We start from the raw sequence: 18,087 nt of genomic DNA on the forward strand, positions 1-18,087 counted from the left end.
CCGTCCCTGGAGGTGTTCCAGAACCGTGTGGATGTTCTGCTGAGGAATGTGGTCAGTGGGCATGGTGGGGATGGGCTGGTGGTGGGACTGGGTGATCTTGGAGCCCTTTTTCAACCTTAGTGATTCTGTGATGCAGTACACGTGGTGGACTTGCTGCCTCTCTCGTGTCCCTCGGAGCAAAGGAGTTTGCTCCTGATGTACCACTCTTCCATCTTTTCCTTTCTCCTGTTGCTAGAGCGAGGCAGAAGTGAACCCCAAAGCTTACCCGCTGGCTGATGCACAGCTCACCAAGACGCTGCTGGACCTCGTGCAGCAGTCGTGCAACTACAAGCAGCTACGCAAAGGAGCCAATGAAGGTGGGACTGGCAAAGCATGCTGGGAATGCTGTGTTCACAGCAAGGATTCTGTGAAAACCTGTGGCTGGAGATTGTATTTTTTTATCCAGCTGTGGGCCATGAATATTATATAGCTCTGGCTGTCACAGGTATCCCTCTCCTTCCTCCTCCTAGATGCTCCAAGTGTGTTCCTGGTGCATGTACCGTGATCATATGTGATACAGCACTGGGATGACCAGGTGCCGTGCCAGCTTAAAATCATAAGATAACTGGGTTTTGAGGGGAGCTCTGTAGTGCAGCCTGCTCAGAGAATGGTGCCCTTCACAGCTGGATCAAGCTGCTCAGGGTCTTATCTGGTTACACTTTATTTGAAAAAAATAAAATCCTTAAGCATGGAAACTCCACAGTCTCTCAGGGCTCCTGTCCTATGGCTTAAACTGCTCTCATGTCAAAATTTTTTTCCCCTTGTGCCCCCAGAATTTCCCCAAGGCAACAGTTGTAGTCTGCAACTTGTCCTTTATACTGTGCACTCACGGGGACAGCCTTGCTCCATCCTTGCTGCAGTCCCCTTGGAGTGGCAGAAGGCAGCAGCCACTCTTCGCCTTCCCACCTTAGCTGGCACTTTTCCAGGCTGTATAGACCCAGCTCCCTTGGTCTTTCATCTGTGGAGTGCCCCAGCTATTAGTCCTGCGCTGGCCTCATTCCTTTGCAAATCTCTGAAGGTGGAGCAGGGTGCAGTACCCTAGATGTGACCCTATGAATAAACCCTCCCTGGGACCTGCTGTTGGCTCTCCAAGGGTCAGCCTTCTTCCTCACATGGGTGCACTGCTGACGGCAAATTGTTCAGTCTGGACTTGGAGCTGCGTTATTAGATGGCCCTGTAGCTGGCGGTTTTCTCTGTCCTGCCATCTTGCTGCCCCTTCTTGCTCATGCCAACTTCAGCATCTCCTAATGTTGTTCATGAGATGTGCTTCACAGAACCTAGACTTACTTTCAGTTTCTTTTTACAGCCACCAAAACACTGAACCGAGGAATAGCAGAGTTCATTGTGATGGCTGCCGACGCTGAACCCTTGGAGATCATCCTGCACCTCCCTCTTCTCTGCGAGGACAAGAATGTTCCTTACGTGTTCGTGCGCTCCAAGCAGGCCCTGGGCCGGGCATGTGGGGTTTCCCGGCCTGTCATTGCCTGTTCCATCACTATCAAGGAGGGATCACAGCTAAAGCCTCAGATCCAGTCTGTACAGCAAGCTATAGAGAGACTGTTGGTCTGAGTGCCCATGAGTTCGAGTGTGTGTGGAATGGGTAAAGATGAAGTCAGGGGGAATTAATGTCTAGCTTTAGTTGATGACGTTAGTTTTGATATCAGTGTTCCATTTCAAAACATCACATTTTTGTTTAATAGTGGCTTAATTCTTGAAGTGTGTCTGCCTCTTCTCCCTGCCTTTTTCTATTATTCCACTCCAACGCTCATTCTCATCGTATTACTTCTTGGAAAGTGATTGTACAACTGTATTTACTGTTTGATGTTTAAAAGAAAAAGAAAATATCCCCTCCTATCTCCACATCTGCCTGCTCAGGGCTTTTATAACCTACCCATTAGCTTCCTAATGCTTCAGCCTCCAACAGATGTGAGTATCTCTCTGTTTCAGAATGGTTTAGTGTATGGAGGACAAGGTGTGTTGGTTCCGCAGCACAATGTCCCTGTTTGGGCTGATGGAGTTGTTGCTTTGAAGTGAAGCAGCACAGACCACTTATAGGACTGTGGCTACTGTGTAGCAGCAGGTGGGGCCAGGGTCAGTACACATAGCACAACCCTTCCTTTTAAGAGGTGTATGGGGAGCTGAAATCTTACGGCAGTGCACAAGGGGAAATCTCTAATTTCACTTATTTTTAAATGCTGATTTTTTTTAAAGAAAATAAAAATTACTGACAAATCTAAATACAGGAATGTCCAGAATTGTCATTCCCTCGGGAAAGCATTTGCTAACTGAAGTGTTCCTACTTGTGAAGTTGAGCTGCTCAGAGACTGCCTGAAGGCTATCATAGTGTAGTAGGTCAGTGCTCCTTCAGTTTTCTTTGCGTGGATTGCATCAATGACCTGCAAAGCATGGGCTTCCTAAGACATTTTAATACAAAACTTATTCTTGGGTAGAGAGCAGCTCACTGTGTCTGATGAGTACTGTACATCTGGCCAATAATTATAAAAAGGATCTCATGCTTTTAGAGAAGCTACTGCACTATGGTTATAGTCACGTGTCAAAAGATCAACCCTTTAAGTCATGGCCAGGACAGCGGACAAGTGCTTTCTCAGATAAAACAACCTGTGACTCAAGGAGATGATACATAATTTCATGATCTCAAAAAGCATGACTGTACCACCAGCATTCTGGATCTGTGGTGGTTTTATGGAGCTAGCTGTAGTTAAATGCATATTGTGTTATAAATCCCATTTCTGCTTTGAGCAGAAATGTAAACCTCTGCATTAGAGTGGATCATACCAAATCTGTCTTCTGGAAGATGCCTGGACTTCAACAGCTGGAAGCTTACCCCCAGGATTTTGTCTCCTTCTGCAGCTGCCCAGCTCAGCTGTGCTTCTCACCTTTCCAAAACAGAAAGGAAAACTAGAGTGGAAAGACCAATACATACAACAGCAGAAGGAAAAATAAGATCTGTAACATTGTCACAGTGGAACCAACTGCATACCTTAATATTAACAATGTCCCAAGCAGATGAAATCAACTCACAAAAGACTTAAGACAAATTGTATCCTTTTGTAATGGGCTGATAAATTTACCTCAGCAAGGAATGTTGTGTCAATACAAAGATTTCAGAGCTCTATTGTTTGTATGAATTTTGGAAAGCCTGCTGTTCCATCTGCTAATTCTGATAACTGAGCTAGTCATTTAAAACTGCAACTTGCCCTATCTGTACCGTGCCAAGACAGCTGATGTAACACAAAGCACATATGAAACAGAAATAAAGGATTCTCAAGAAAATAAAACTAATTTTCTGCTCTGAAGCCTTCCATTGCCATCCCTGGTAAACTTATGCTTAATGCAATAGCCTGTCTTAAAAAGAAGAAATGAGATATAATAGCTTAGAAGAAACATGCCATAATTATCGAAAGCCTGGAACATACTGTGCCTGAGGGTTAGCAAGACAAGACAGAAGTTAACAAGGGCATCCAGGATAGGAAAATTCACAAAATGAAGGAGAATCCACAACATTAAGGTAGTCTCATTATTATATTGCACTCAATTCAAGCCTTGCTAAGACAAGCATTTACAGTAACTTCTCCACCTAAGGGCAAAAAGAATTTATTGCTCAGACAAATCTTTATTAATATCTACCATAATGCAAGCGGATTTAAAGTAAGACACGAGTTTCAACCTGCAGAGCTCTGTATGGTTGCTGCTCTTTTGAGGCACTGTGCAGGTGGAAGTGGGCAGTGTGGTGGTAGAGCTAGAGTGGTCACAGTTCCCAGGCTGTTTTCAGCTGGCTCCCAATACATGTTCTGCACTCACAGCACAGCCATGACCTTTACGTACAATTTAACTCTTCAGTAAGTTGCCTAATGGAGTGTGCCAAACAGGAATCTACTGAACAAAAACACCGTGCAGACCAAAATGAACACCTCGTGTATTCCATGACTGCATCCAGTGCTAAGTTACAATACAGCCAAACAACTAGCCCTGAAATTATCATTTTAACTCATCTTGCACTGCAAGGCAGGTGGGACACCCCAGAGGTGAAAGTTTAAAAAACAGAACTTATACAATCCCATTTGCAGCTTTGTCAGTATGATTTAAAAAAATACTCTAAGTAGCAAACAATGGCTACTCCCCACAACTTGCTACTTCTAAAGCATAGGTTTTGCCACGGAAGCTTGTACAATACTCTAACTCATACTCACTACAGAGGTGGAAAAGCACCATGCCATCTCAGTAATTTACCTTGCATAAGTGCTTGCAGTTTTCCACGGAACATGACTTTTTTTTCTTCTTCACCATTTAAAAAAGGACCACTTGGCTGAGCAGCTGTATGAAGTGCTGGCATTTTGCCCAAAGGATTGGCTCCTGATCACCAGTACTGATTCTCTTCTCTGTGATCTGCTAGTAATCTTTCTAACACTGATGGGGGAAAAGAACACAATTTGATTACAAGCATCGATGCTGGTAGTATTGGAGAGCAGAGAAGTAAATCACTGTGTTTATATCCTCTGTTGGCAGACAGACTTGATCTGCTGCATGAATTCACATGGTGTCACTTACATAAGATCATTCTGCTTTCTTACTGATGTTGAAGTGAGTTTTGCTGTCTTTATGATGAAAAGACGGTACAGCTGGAGTTGCAAAGTAAGAAGTCCAAAATAACTTTATTGAGAAACCAGGAAGGCACAGCTGTGTTCACTTCTGGTGAGCAACCTGAGTTAGCAGGACATTTAATTCTGCCTTTGGCTACTGTGAACAGTACCCGAGTTTACAGAGATGTTTAGAAACTACAAGTAAAATGTTTCTCCAGTGCTAGATTCAGCAACAGTTGGTCTTCTCCTCCACAACAAGATTAAGCAGACTCAGAATTTGAGTACGACAACTGCAGCTTTAAGCAGGTGGAAGTCAACCAGGCCCTTCTGTTCCTGCTTAGCGCCCACTGAAGTATTCAGTCAGCGCATCTATGAGCTCCTGCTTCTTCCCCCCGCTCCTCAGCCCGTAATGCCTGCACGTATCCTTCAGAGCAGGGACAGTGAGCTTGCCCAGAGTGCCATTCTGCACATAACTCCTCAGTGAATCTTCTGAGATTTCTGTCTTGGGTCTCTTTTCCGCTTGACCGTCACCAGCTGGAAAAAGAAATTTTATATCACCAGAGATCTCAAACTCAAGTACAAAACTCTGTGTTCACACAGGGAAGCCAGCTGACACTCCTGCTTTATGCAGAGTTTTGCACATTCCCAAACCACAGTTGTACCTGAGCATAACTTTGACATTTACTCCCAAAAATGCTCATCTTGGACTTGCAAAAGTCTGCTTCCTCACCTAACATACAGACAGAAGGCATGAATTCCTTCTGTACCACTCTGAGTTTTCACTAGGCAGTTTTTCATTCTAGCAGTTCTCCAGGTGGATACCACAATATCCTCTGCTCCCTACGAATCACTGAAAACGCAGAAGCCTCAGCTGAAAAGAACACAGGCAGCATGTTGCGTGTCTGCACTGCCATTACTTGCCTTGTTTTCTCTTTGCAGCCTTCCCTTCAGGGTTGTAGTCAGGAGGATAAACCAGCTGCTTGAACTCCTCCACCAGGCTGCCCAGCCTGCGGCTCATCTCTTCAGTCTTCGGCACTAGCAAAAGAGAAAGATTTGTCCCCTCAAGAAAAGTCTAAACAAGAAATTCACCCTATACAATTTTGTTTCTGTAAAAACTGGCATGCAAGCATCTTTCAAGCATGCAAAATGCATAGAGCTATGATACGATAATCACAAATGAGAAATTCACAGCTCTTGATAATATCAAAGATTTGTCTTATACATATGCACATATCCCTGAACTGTAAATATATACGTGGAACAAAACTTGCATGGTAGAAGTGAAAGAGATCTCCTAGCTGGTGGCACTGTTACCTAGGTCTAACCTTGGACTTTTAAAATACAGCAGTTTATGACCTAAGGTTACAAGTAGTTTGAGGCAGAACTTGTTTCTGTCATGTATTTGTACAATATCTAGTAGAGGGTCCCAGATTACTGGGTAGATATCACTTCACATGAAACAAAGAGCTTCTCTAGCACTATTCCTAGAGTATTAAAAAAAAAATTAAAACAAAACAAAATAGAACTTTTTCTTCAGGAGTAGGTTTGTAGCCTTTGATAGGTTAGATAGAAATTGTCACAGCCACCAGGTGGCAACATTGCCTCCTGGCAGAATAATTCCCTATGGAGCTCTGCCACTTCATCAGACTGAAATACTATTAGACTCCTGAAGACAGGAATTGCAGAGAAAATCTTTGTCACAAAAAAAAAAAGGTGATTCAATTTCAATTTTGGAGTGTGAAGATTTTTCCTTTCTCCTTTTTGCTGACAGTGTAAGAAACTAAGGTTTCTGTATTTCAGAATGGAAACATTCATAATTCTGCATCTTGGAACAGGACACCACTAAAACATTCTTTGAAAAGGCATTTTAAAAGGTTTTGTAGCACCAAATCTCTGACTTAGAACAGACAAAGTCAGGAGCCCTCTAACCCACCTCCCCTCGCATTAACCAGTAATTCTCACTTGTGAGATCCTCAGCTTGTTCTGGTTCCAGCATATCCAGCGCCAAAGCCTCCAGATTCCTGAAGTGCTGCTGCAAAACTGGGTTTTCAAAGCTGTCAGTCCTGTCAAGAATTCCCCAGATTTTCAATGCATACTGCCAGGAAGCCAGCTAAGACATAAGATGCCTATTTCAGCCTATTTCCAGCCTATTTCAAAGTCAAACTTCCCTCTTTCCCACAAATCGATCCATCTCACGGGGAGAAGTACTTGTCCTCTTTTCAGTTTACCTGCTGAGTCACCATCCAGTCATGTACCAAACGTGTTAGGTAGCTGTGGGAGACTCAGAAAGCTATGTGAGAGAAATAGAGAGGGGCATTCTGCACTACTTCCTATATACATTTTTTTTTTATGTCCCACTTATTTTAAAGTCCCATAAAAGTCCTCTTCCTGAAATTTAACTTGGTTATAATGAAAAAGGCCCAACTAAACTCTCTAGCACACTCTCATTTGAAAGATCCAGGCCTGATCTGCAATAGCTTGGTACAATGAAATGTGGTATCTGCAATAAATTACAACAACCCAGAGAACAAGAGCAATACAATGAAGAATTCCAGAACATGCTGCATAAAGCACGTGATGCCTGATCATTTCAGAATCATTGAGAGCAAAGTTCGCACAAGGCTAATGCAAAAGGAAGCAATTTGCTTGTGCAAATTGTTGCCCCTTGAAAGTTTCCTCACTGACTGCATTTTATGTGTGTGTCTGCAGCAATGACACTGTGAGGCAAGGGACACGTTTGTGTTTGGGAGACAAGGTGCTCTCCCACACCTGAGGTACGCTTTGAGCCCCTGAGTAAAAATGTATGTGTAGTTTCTATATGCAAGACACTGCATTACGAAATGGAGGAGCAAGGCTTGCTAAGTTATCTAAACTTAAAATTGAAACATCCCTAATATTTAAAAAGAAGAACAACATTCACACAATGATGCTTGGCCATATCATGGAACAAAATCCAGATCAAACCTAAATATCAGTTCAAAGCCTTACATCTACTGCAACTGCAACCTTTAAGTTGCCCAGCTTGGTTACTGAGTATGGACCATTAAGCTGTTGATAGTTTTATAATCAGTATATTTTTAAATATGTCTTCCTAGAATATTTACTGTAGACCTGCTGAAGAATGCCAGAGCCTATTAAATTAGTAGTTATGAAGCAACACCCCAATTAAAGCTATGTAGTCAACACATGCATCAAAATCTCACCTTGCGGACAACATAGCTGAAAAATGTGTGCGGTAGAGAATGCAATAGTGTTGAGCATTCTTCCCCACCATGCACCCCACACCCTATTTATCTCCATGTACCTGTATTTGAAGCGGAGTTTTTGAATTATCTCCTTCATTTTGTCCACCTGTTCTCGATTGGCTGGTACCTTTTCTGTGAAATCAACGTTCCGCTTATCGTCTGCATATGGTAGGAAAATGATGTGGAAACCTACACAGGACAGAGAGAGCAAGAGAACAGTTAGGCAGAACCATGGCCTCAAAAATCAGAATTTACAGGAAAAAGCAAGACTGTCAGATAGCTCTGATGACTCCCCAAACCAGCTTGCTATTTTGCTCTAAGCAGCAGCAATCAGTAATACCTCCCAGGTCCTATAAGGTGACAGTATTTGCACACAGGACAGGAAGCCGTGATGCTGACTGCCCCCAACAGAGCAGGAAAAGGCAAAATCTCTTCCCATACCTGGAGGGGCTATCTGCACTTTCTGTTCATCCACTTCTTCCTCCTGAGGAACCAGGGCCACAAAGCGAGGAGGAGTGTTCCGGCGGGCGATGTATCTGCACAGTGCCATCACCTCTTTCTCCAAGCACTTTATCAGTAAGGCATTGAACAGAGTTGTACTCCCTGCAAAGTAAAGACTGCACCAGTCAGACTGACAGATTTGCTCCTCTGATCCAGAATGTAGCCCCAGACATTACAGATTCGATACTGTGACTTCTTTGCAATACTTGCACTATTTCAGAGGTAAAAAAACATCTGTTGGAAGGTGGAAATCTCTACAATGCCATTATTTCTCCTGACCAGAACTGTGCGAGTTCTGGGCAAAGAACTGAAATCACTAACACCTGAGAAATGAAGTAGGGTTGAAAACTGGAAAGAGGTATCTCCAAAGCATCTCTCTGATATGGTGGGACACAGGAATAGCACCACATTGTAGGACCTTTTCCAAAAGCAACAAATTAATAATTCAGACTGCAATATTCTTCCCTGCCCAATCAGCTCTCCTCTGCTGAAGAGAACAAAACTTAACTGCAACTGAGAGGGGTGGTAATATTTATTTCTATACATTTTAATATTAGCAAGTTTTTAAGTTAGACAAAGACTTTAAACTCAACGGTTACCACTCCAGTAGTTTATGAATCAGCTGGTTACCCTAACACAAGGTATGAATCTTCTCTTGCCATCTTTGCTTACCAGTTACTAGGGACTCCTCAGGATACATGAACTGGGAGGGCCTGATATGGTGGTGCTGTTTTAGCATTGAAAGAGGTTTGAAGCCAATCAGATACAAGCCCGGAGAATCAAACCGTTTTACTTCTTCGGTTTCCTCTTTCTCCATCACGATCTGGCGGTTTCCATACGTCTAAATTAGAAGAAGCCAGAGAAGAACAGATAGCACTGATGCTAGCAGAAGAAGAGCTCAATGAGACAGGTAAAGAAGAGGAGGCAAATGCTGTCTTTCACTACTGGAAGGGGGGTTATAGACAAGACAGGGTGAATTCTCCTCATCGGGGCACACTTAAATTGTTGGTCATAGTCTGCAATCACTGTCCCAAGGGAAATTTGGACTGGACATTAGAGAAATGCAACTTCCCAAGCCAGTGGTTAAGCCCTGGCACAGAGAAACTGTCACATCTCATCCTTGCAGTAACTCAGATCTGGCCCAAACAAGCCCTGAACGACCTGATGCAGTTTCGTGAGTCTTGCTTTGGGCTGTGTTGGACCAGATACTTCCAGAGGTCCTGTCCAACCCATGGCTCTAAACTTGCTTTAGCAGATGCGCATCAGCTACCCATTCCTGGCAGAAACAGTGACCAAAAAGCAATGCTTTTGAAGCATCATTCATACATCATAAAAATGAAAACACACTGTAGTCAACCTGCAGAAGTGAGACACGGAAGGGCTTACCACTCAGCCCACTGCTCAGCTTCTGTATTTTATTTCAAAAAAAATTACTGTCCGGTATAAATTCAACTAACAATTAACCTTAGAGAACAACTTCATGAGCCTTTGGCATGGAAGGACACACAAAGTGCACTTGTGCCAATACACCTAGCAACTGCCTATCCCATTTGAAGTCGGGCTGTGCCTGAGCAGAGAGGAAAAAACATTCAACCTACATCAGCTAAACTATCAAGCAGGAAGACAAAGCAAAGAACAAAATAATATAAAGAGTAAAGTTACCGTGCTTTTTTTTTTCTTTGGAAAAGAGTAACCCCTCTGTGATTTGTATGTTTAATAAAATGGTCGAAATTTGTTCCTAATGACTCAAGAGAGAGTACCAGCAGTGCAACACAAGGCCACACAAGGTTAGGCTCTGACAACCCAGTTCTGCCTTACAGAAAGAAACGACCTCTTTGTTCCTGAACACACTACCACCAGCAGCTATGCTTTCCATTGACCATCATGCCAGGGAAACAACCCACTCCCTCTCTGCACAGCTCACAAAGTGACTGCACTAACCCCAGGAGCATATAGATGTAAATACTTCCCTTTCTCATCTTGGAAGTGAAATACAAACAACAGCAGTAAAAGGTTGAGCATCTCCCCACCATCACCACCCCAAAATCACAGAGTGAGAAGGCACACAACAAGTACATTACCTGAGCCCTTTTTGTATCACTAGGCAGAAGCAAACTGCCCGTTTTTCCATTAAACACCCTCGTTTTTGTTTTAACGGGTTCATTCGTTTCCCGATAAAGTTTCACTGGATATGGCTTGTAAGCTTTTTGAATAAGGTTGTAAACACCAACAGAGAAAGACAGATCTTTGCTCAAATACAGATTTAACCTGTGCAAAAAAAGCAGAATACAGACTTGAGACTTCTGAAGGATCACTTTTGCAAAAAAAAAAAAAAAAAAGTCATCTTCCCAGATAACTTATTTCCTCCAACCTCCTTTCCTTGCCCTCCCAAAAACAACATGTGTAACTGGAACATATTATTACTTGCTTCATAATTTCACTCGCATATAAACATTCTTGGAATTATATCATTTCTGGTCATAAAGACTACTTAAGCACAATTAATTTAACGTATTTCTTCCACATTTTTCACTTGGAAGGGCAGCTACTCCCAGATAGAGCATAAGACAAGTTCAAGGTTGGGCATCTCACTTGGGCTTAACACAACGTGACCTCTGATTCACACAACTGCCCCTGCAGAGAGTAAAATTCCCTGAAAGAACACCATCAAGACAAACAATACCCTGATAAAAAATCCAAAATTCGAGAAAAAAATCAGAAGAAAAAGTTTAAAATTGGAGGTAGTCTTCAAGTTCTGAGTGCAGAACAGTGAATTACAGTGAATGTTATTTGCTCTCATCTCAAAGATATCACTGGTACACGATTCTTCCTCCTCAGGTATTAGAAAACTTGAGGAACATTCTCAGGAGAGGAAAATAAAGTTACAAACAGGAGAATGCCAGCGACAACAGCTCAAGTTGGATTTTTTTTTCATATATATTAAAAAGCATCAGGCTGCAAAGGTCATTCATTTACTGTGCACCCACATAAATCTGTTAAGAATTCAATTGGTAAAAAACAACTGTTATAAAGTAGGTGGTTCCAAAAATACTTTCTATCCGCTTTGTCAAGATCCCCTTAATCTCTCTGTAAGCATTTCTAATCTTTCAGTAGGAGATCAGAAATATCAAGGCTGTGTGAATCCATACCAAGTGCCTAGGCATACTGGCCACGTGTAACTATTAAATAATAGGCCAAAATACCTACCAGTCACACTGAGATCAACCTTTCCCAAGTTAACACTAGTAAGCAAAGCATCGTTTCAATCAGATTGCACTTTAAACTGAACATTTTACACCTTATGTTGCAGATTTTTTTGCAGGTACTTCACTTTGGCAATGGTGTCATTTTTCAGAATGATAATTTCTGGCCAAGGTTAATAAAAGAGATGTCACACAGTGCAAAAAAATGGGCCTATCTTCACTCTCATCTTGGCATCTACCAAGGCCAAATATCCTTGGAAGCTAAGGAAGAAACACCAACTCGAACTGAGGAATTAACACGGAAAAATTTAAGCACTGATGCCAATCATTCCAGAAGAAGGAGGTGAGATGCAGTCTAAAAATAACATCCAGTTGCCTCCATTGAATGATGTACAGTAACTAGGCACACACCTGACTAAAGCTCGTTTCCTTGTCTCCTTTGCTCGTACTTTCTTCATGAGATGCTCCAGTTTCCCTGACTCATCAGGCTGGATCCCAAGGTCCTCATCCTCTGCTATGTTTATAATATCCCTGTAGAATAAAGAGATATCAAACCCTCCCGGCTTCTTCAAGTGCATCAAGTCCAGGATAATACCTAGAAACAAAGTAAAAGACAGGAGGAGGATCACATAAGCTGCTTTTTCTTACGTTGGCACGTTCCTCAGACATCTCTGCCTGAGCAAAAGTAAGCTCCAAATTGCCACATCTGCATCAGATGGGAAAGTTTCTAGAGAAAGAGGCAAAAGACTTCCTTCAGCTTCAGTCACAGCAATGTAGCACGGAAAATGTTCCCTCCCTAATTAAAAACCTAGGCAACTTTGTGCATGAAACAGCTCTGACAAGCTCCCTAAAAAACCTACACCTACTTCAGGCAGAGAGAGAAGAAACAAGTTCAGCAATTCTCTTGTCCCAATTTTAAGGTCTAATGAATTAAGGACGCTTCACAGCTTCTACATCTAGCTCAGATACTGAACCCCAAAAACAATGGTTATCTCAGCTGCATAGTTGAACTAATGATGAGTTTGCTCTCCAGTCTCTGAGCTCAGGCTGCTGCTCTTCAGCTAATTCAACACGCAGTCATTAAAGTGATCTTCCTTTTGCATTGACTTGGTGCTGTATTTCCCTTCCTAGTGTTATTATTCCCTTCCAGAAAAATAGTGGAACAATGAAATAAAGCAGAGTTTGTTTTCCATCGACTTCTACAATTCTGATTTACGGTACGAAACTAGAGTGGCCCTAGAAAATAAGTGTTCATGGTTGGACACCAGGTTGGGTGACTGGTTTCCAGAGGTCGCTCCAAAAGTAATGCCTCCTATTTATTTCCATAGAAACTACAACAGCTACAAAGAGCTCAATAACACTATTTGACAGAGCAAATTCTCAGCTACAAAACAGTATTTTTCAGCAGTCACCACCATAAGCTATGCATTTTTTGCCAGCGATGAACAAAAGCCTGCATGCCACACACGCAGAATTCTGCACCAGTGGAGATGATCCACTGTTTCACAGTCACTATGATGGTTGTTGCTAGTAAAACGACCCACGTTTTATGTTGCCCACACATTCAACCTTTTGTCAGCCTGAATGGATGGAAGTCAGAAGGTGCTAAATCTGGACTAACCAGTGGGTGTAGTAGCACAGTCCAGCCAAGACTGACTTGTGTTCAAGCCAAGACTGAAATGTGCTCCAAAGTCCTCAAACTGGTATGGGGCCTGGCATTACCATGTTGCAAGAGAAAGGTTGTCTTCTTCTCTGGTCTGACTCCGGAAGTTTGAGCTTCCAGCTTAGTCAGCATCGCAATGCCGCAGTGAGAGTTGATTGTCCAAGTTTCAGGAAATACATAAGGACCTCTGGTTTCCTATCCCAAAAGACTGCACATCACTTTACCTGCTAAAGACTGTGTCTTAAACCTTTTCTTCCATGGCGAATTCATATGTTGCCACTCCATGGACTGCCTTTTTGACTCCAGCTTGTAGTGGTGACACACCATGTCTCGTCACAGGTAATGATGCAATACAGGAAACTGTCACCTTCAGCTTCTATTTGTTCAATAGGTTCTGATAAACTTCCATACGGTGTTCCTTCTGCTCCTGTGTGAGCAATCATGGGACCCAGCTGGCACAAACTCCGCAATATTCCAGCACTGCCACCATCATTTCCAATGCATTGAAGCCAATATTCAGATCTGTACATAGTTCCCTGGATGTAATCCGACGATTCACAAAGGTGAGCTGATCGAAACACTCTTCATTTTGTGGTGTGACAGCTGTGCATGGCCATCTGGAACGTGCCTTGTCCTTCACTGCACTGTCGCCACTGCTGAAACACACCACTCACCACCTCACTGTGCTCACATCGCTATTTGGTCCCCATAAACATTCCGCGTGTTGATAAACGTCAGTGGGTGCCTTTTTTTCCCCACATGGAGGAATTCAGTGACACACCTTTGCTTCACATGCACTTCCATGTCAGACAACATTTTGTCAGACTGCCCCTCTGCTGCCCTCTGTCACACAGCAACAAGACATCACAGAATATCTGTGGGAAGCTTCAACCTCTAAGGCCATAGCATCAACATCCACCTCTGACATCATGGGCCAACATAACAGGAGACATAATTTTTGAAGTCAGCCCTCATAGAAAGCATCAGAAAGTTTCCTTAGTTCTGATGATTTTACATTCTTTTTCCAGCACAATCTTGCATTTCAGTTAATATCTGCTGCAAGGACACATCACTTTTATGCTGTCTGAAATTAGAGGCTTAAGTTAAAGGGGAAAATACTGACCTGTGTCTCTCAGATCACCAGCTCTGGTCCTGGCAAGCTTGGCTTTAGCACTATCACTGGCATGAGGGTTATCCTCGTTGGTGAAAAGCATGATCCTTTTGTGGCTCAGTCTCACTGGGACATCGCTGAAGAGATTAGAGCAGGCCCAGAGTGCTTCACCCAGTGAATAGTCAGAATTGTGGCCAAAGGTCTCACGGAAGAGTACTCGTCCTTCATCTCCCCTGTACTGGTCCAGCTCTAGGATACGCTTTGCACCTACGGGAAATAACAGCATTTGCATACATCAGAAATTCCAAAAGAAGTACTGCAAACTCTTCCAAATAAGCACTGAGAATAAGTTCTCATCAGGAAATGCAGCAATTGCACCCACTGTTGAGGAACAGCAGCCCACTCTGCCACCGGCAAAAGGAGACGAGGCTGAAATACATCCTGCATCTCCACAGCACGTTGGGAAGGTGGAGAATTCCTCCTGCCTCTTTGCGCTGCATGCCTGATAGCATCATTCCAGAGGTTAGATTCAGCCCAGGGATCACCACAAGGACTAGAGCAACGTTCAGGGCAGGTGCCAATGGCCTTTTGAAATCCCCATGGATTACTCCAGCCCAAATACAACTCTTTCTCCCACCCATCTAGAAGTAATTCCCCTGTCTTCTTCTACAACTCTACAAAAGAGGACAAGCTTTCATTTTTCAGCTGCAGCATTCTGCAGAGCTCCTTCTTTCATTCTTTGCTTGAATTTAATAGCACTCTTGAAATTGTACCTGAAAATGTCTTTTTTGCCCATTTCCTATTTTATTTTCACGCTCAACTTTCCTTTAATTCCTAGCATTAATTTTCGTAATAACTACATAATAACTATCTATAATATATCTCCCTTCTCCAGAGCACACAGCTCTCCAGTGACAGTAAATACGCTTCCTTTTTCACAACATCCACATTTCAAACTAGCTATCTTTATCAGCAGGACAAAGCTACTACCTCTAACGCAGGGAAAATAGGCAAACAGGGAAGAAGAAGGAAAAAGGATGAGCAAGAAGCATAAGGCACTGCCAAAGAAGGAAGAAGAACCTAGGGCAGTCCTGTCAGGTCCCACTTGTAATTAGTTTTGAAACTAGGACAAGGCACAGTTCTTGCAGGAAAACCCAGGTGTTACTAAAGCACGAGAGCAAGAACACTAACTTGAAACTCCTAGTTAAGAAAATGAAATGAAACCTCCCCAGAGATACAGACAGCTATTAAAAGCTAGTTGACAGAGTTCCCCTACAAGACTCTCAGCTGTCAGAGAATCTGTAGCCCCTAGCATGCCTTTGTTGCACTCCTCCTAATATCTTCTCCAATTTATCAACTGGCAATCCTGTTAACAAGCACATGCTGTGTAATCCTAACAAAATGGAAGAGCAAATTTCAAGAACTGCAAAATTTATTATGAAAATAAGAGAAAGAACACTCTGAACAGTTAACAAATTGGACAATCTGTTCTAACTGACCCTGCTTGAGGTGGGGGTTGGATAAGACGGCCTCCAGAGGTCCCTTCTAACCTCAGTCATTCTGTGATTCTGCAATATTCTCCATTAGCTGTAATTTGTGGTGCCTTATCAAGTCTGAGCCTTATTCTGAAGTGTGGACGGCACATGATGGGTCTTCAAGAGTTCTGCTGAGATCCTCTTTAACAGACAGCAAGAGGATGACCACAGTAAAATAGAAAAAAAGACATAGGAAGGGGATCAGAACCACCTATAACAGAAAAGGCTAAGCTCCCACTAAGTTTTTAAAATTCCTTTAAATTTCTCAGTCACAGAATCATCAAGGTTGGAAAGACCACGAAGATCACCCAGTCCAACTGCCAACCCATTCCCACCATGCCCACTAACCATGTCCTCAGTGCCAAATCCATACGGTTCTGGAACACCTCCAGGGATGCTAACTGCACCACCTCCCTGGGCAGCCCGTGCCAGTGCACCATCACTGTTTCTGAGAAGAGAATTTTTTCTAATATCCAGCCCGAACCTCCCCTGGCACAAATTGAGGCCATTACCTCTCATCCTATCACTGCCACCTGGGAGAAGAGGCCAGCCTTACCTCGCTACAACCTCCTTTCAGGTTGTTATGGAGAGCGATAAGCCTCCTCTTCTCCAGACTGCACAACTCCAGCTCCCTCAGCTGCTCCCCATCAGACTTGTGCTCCAGACACCTCACAGCTCCGCTGCCCTTCTCTGGACACGCTCCAGGGCCTCCATGTCTTTCTGGTAGTGAGGGGCTCAGAACTGAGTACAGCACTCAAGGTGCAGCCTCACCAGAGCTGAGTACAGAGGGACGGTCACCTCCCTGCTCCTGCTGGCTGGCTATCCAAGCCAGGATGCCGTTGGCCTTCTTGGCCACCTGGGCACACTGCTGGCTCACGTTCACATGGCTGTCAGCCAATACCCCCAAGTCCTTCTCCTCAGTGAAGGAGAAGAAACACATCTCAGAAACAAGAACTTTTCCGTTTACTTGACAGCTGTTCTCAGAGAGGCCAGTTAGAATCATAGAATTAGCAAGGTTGGAAAAGACCTACAAGATCATCCAGTCCAACCATCCACCTACCCCCAATATAACCCCACTAAACCATGTCTCTCAGCACAACATCTAAACATTTCTTGAACACCTCCAGTGACAGTGACTTCAACCACCTCCCTGGGCAGCCTATTCCAGTGCCTGACTTCTCTTTCAGAAAAGTAGTATTTCCTAACGTAACGTTACTAGCAACACTACACAGATTTCCTCACACAAATCTTCATACCCCTTTACTGTTCTACCTGGATTGTCCAGCTCCTGAAGAACGTAGACATGCTTGAAGCCTATAGAGTTCTTGTTGTTCTCCGTGCCATAGAACACGACACTTAACAGGTCCTTGTCACTACTAATAATTTTGCTGGTGTACACATTCCGGATGCACTGAAAAGAAAGCACACAGGACAAAGTGAAGAAAATGAGTTGCAGTAACAACACATAATGGTGCCTCTGGCAATCAGAGTTCATACGGGCAGACTGCAGCAGCCTGCGAGGTGAGGGTAGGCGGCCCTCGGAGGGCCATAACCGCCCCGCGTTCCTCACCTGCATGGTCATGTCAAAGGGAGTGGCTGCCTCTTCATCCTCGTAGGGCTCGAACATGGCCCTGGAGGCGTCGACCAAGAAAATCAAGCTGTCCCGCCCCGAGAACCTGTAGTCCGCTACGGAGAGTGGGAAAGGCAGCTGCATCAACGGCCGCGGAGCCCGCTGAAGGACCGCAGCCCCAAGCTGCCCTCAGCCGAGGGGAAGGTGTCTTACCGACTGCCTCCGGCCCCTCCTCCTCCTGCCGCTCGCCGTCCTCCTCCTCGTCCGGCCCATCGCCGCGATAGTAGGACACCCAGTCGGCCATAGCCGCTGCCGAGGGAACCCCCGCTCAACGCTCCCTCAACCACCTCCGTCGCCACGCGCCGCTGGCCGCGGGCCGTCACTCATCTGAAATCCCCGCCTCCCTCCGCTACTCTGGCCAATGATAAGACACGAAGGGCGCCTCTCCCCGCCTCGCAGGGGAAGCCGCGCCCTGCCTCGACGAGGATTGGTTGCGGGAAGGAAAACAGAGAGGGAGCTCCCCTCCCGCCTAGCTGCTGACTCCGGAAGAAGCTCCAAGACTCGGCCAATGACGGAGGGATTTTCCTAAAGTCCCGCCCACTCGCCTCTGTCCCCGCCC

At 44.1% G+C, this 18,087-nt stretch overlaps 2 protein-coding genes across 2 annotated transcripts; one reads left to right on the plus strand and one right to left on the minus strand.

The window, feature by feature from the left end:
* Window positions 236–2,277, plus strand: SNU13 (small nuclear ribonucleoprotein 13; the record flags this gene model as incomplete). The annotated part of the gene is given in 2 exon segments (XM_021384129.1): window positions 236–356; window positions 1,346–2,277. Coding segments are annotated over 2 exon segments (384 nt in total), but the record flags the coding sequence as incomplete, so codon positions are not given.
* XRCC6 (X-ray repair cross complementing 6) lies at window positions 4,686–17,990 on the minus strand. Its single transcript, XM_021384104.1, has 12 exons — window positions 17,682–17,990; window positions 17,469–17,584; window positions 17,171–17,309; window positions 14,376–14,630; window positions 12,001–12,184; window positions 10,468–10,654; window positions 9,059–9,227; window positions 8,327–8,488; window positions 7,945–8,074; window positions 6,603–6,703; window positions 5,562–5,675; window positions 4,686–5,174 (listed from the first exon to the last, which is right to left on the minus strand). The coding sequence occupies exons 1-12, from the start codon at window positions 17,770–17,772 to the stop codon at window positions 4,978–4,980; spliced, it is 1,845 nt and encodes a 614-aa protein (XP_021239779.1). The 5' UTR covers window positions 17,773–17,990; the 3' UTR covers window positions 4,686–4,977.

The sequence above is a fragment of the Numida meleagris genome, chromosome 1 (assembly GCF_002078875.1).
Source record: "Numida meleagris isolate 19003 breed g44 Domestic line chromosome 1, NumMel1.0, whole genome shotgun sequence".
Taxonomy (NCBI): Eukaryota; Metazoa; Chordata; class Aves; order Galliformes; family Numididae; genus Numida; species Numida meleagris.

What these genes read in the sequence shown, in the direction of transcription:
- XRCC6 (XM_021384104.1), bottom strand. Translation starts at nt 17,772, where the DNA reads ATGGCCGACTGGGTGTCCTACTATCGCGGCGATGGGCCGGACGAGGAG. An exon ending in CCTTTGACATGACCATGCAG is followed by an intron (nt 17,310 to 17,468) that starts GTGAGGAACGCG and finishes CTTTCTTTTCAG; the next exon opens with TGCATCCGGAATGTGTACAC. An exon ending in GTGATACAAAAAGGGCTCAG is followed by an intron (nt 9,228 to 10,467) that starts GTAATGTACTTG and finishes CTTCTAATTTAG; the next exon opens with ACGTATGGAAACCGCCAGAT.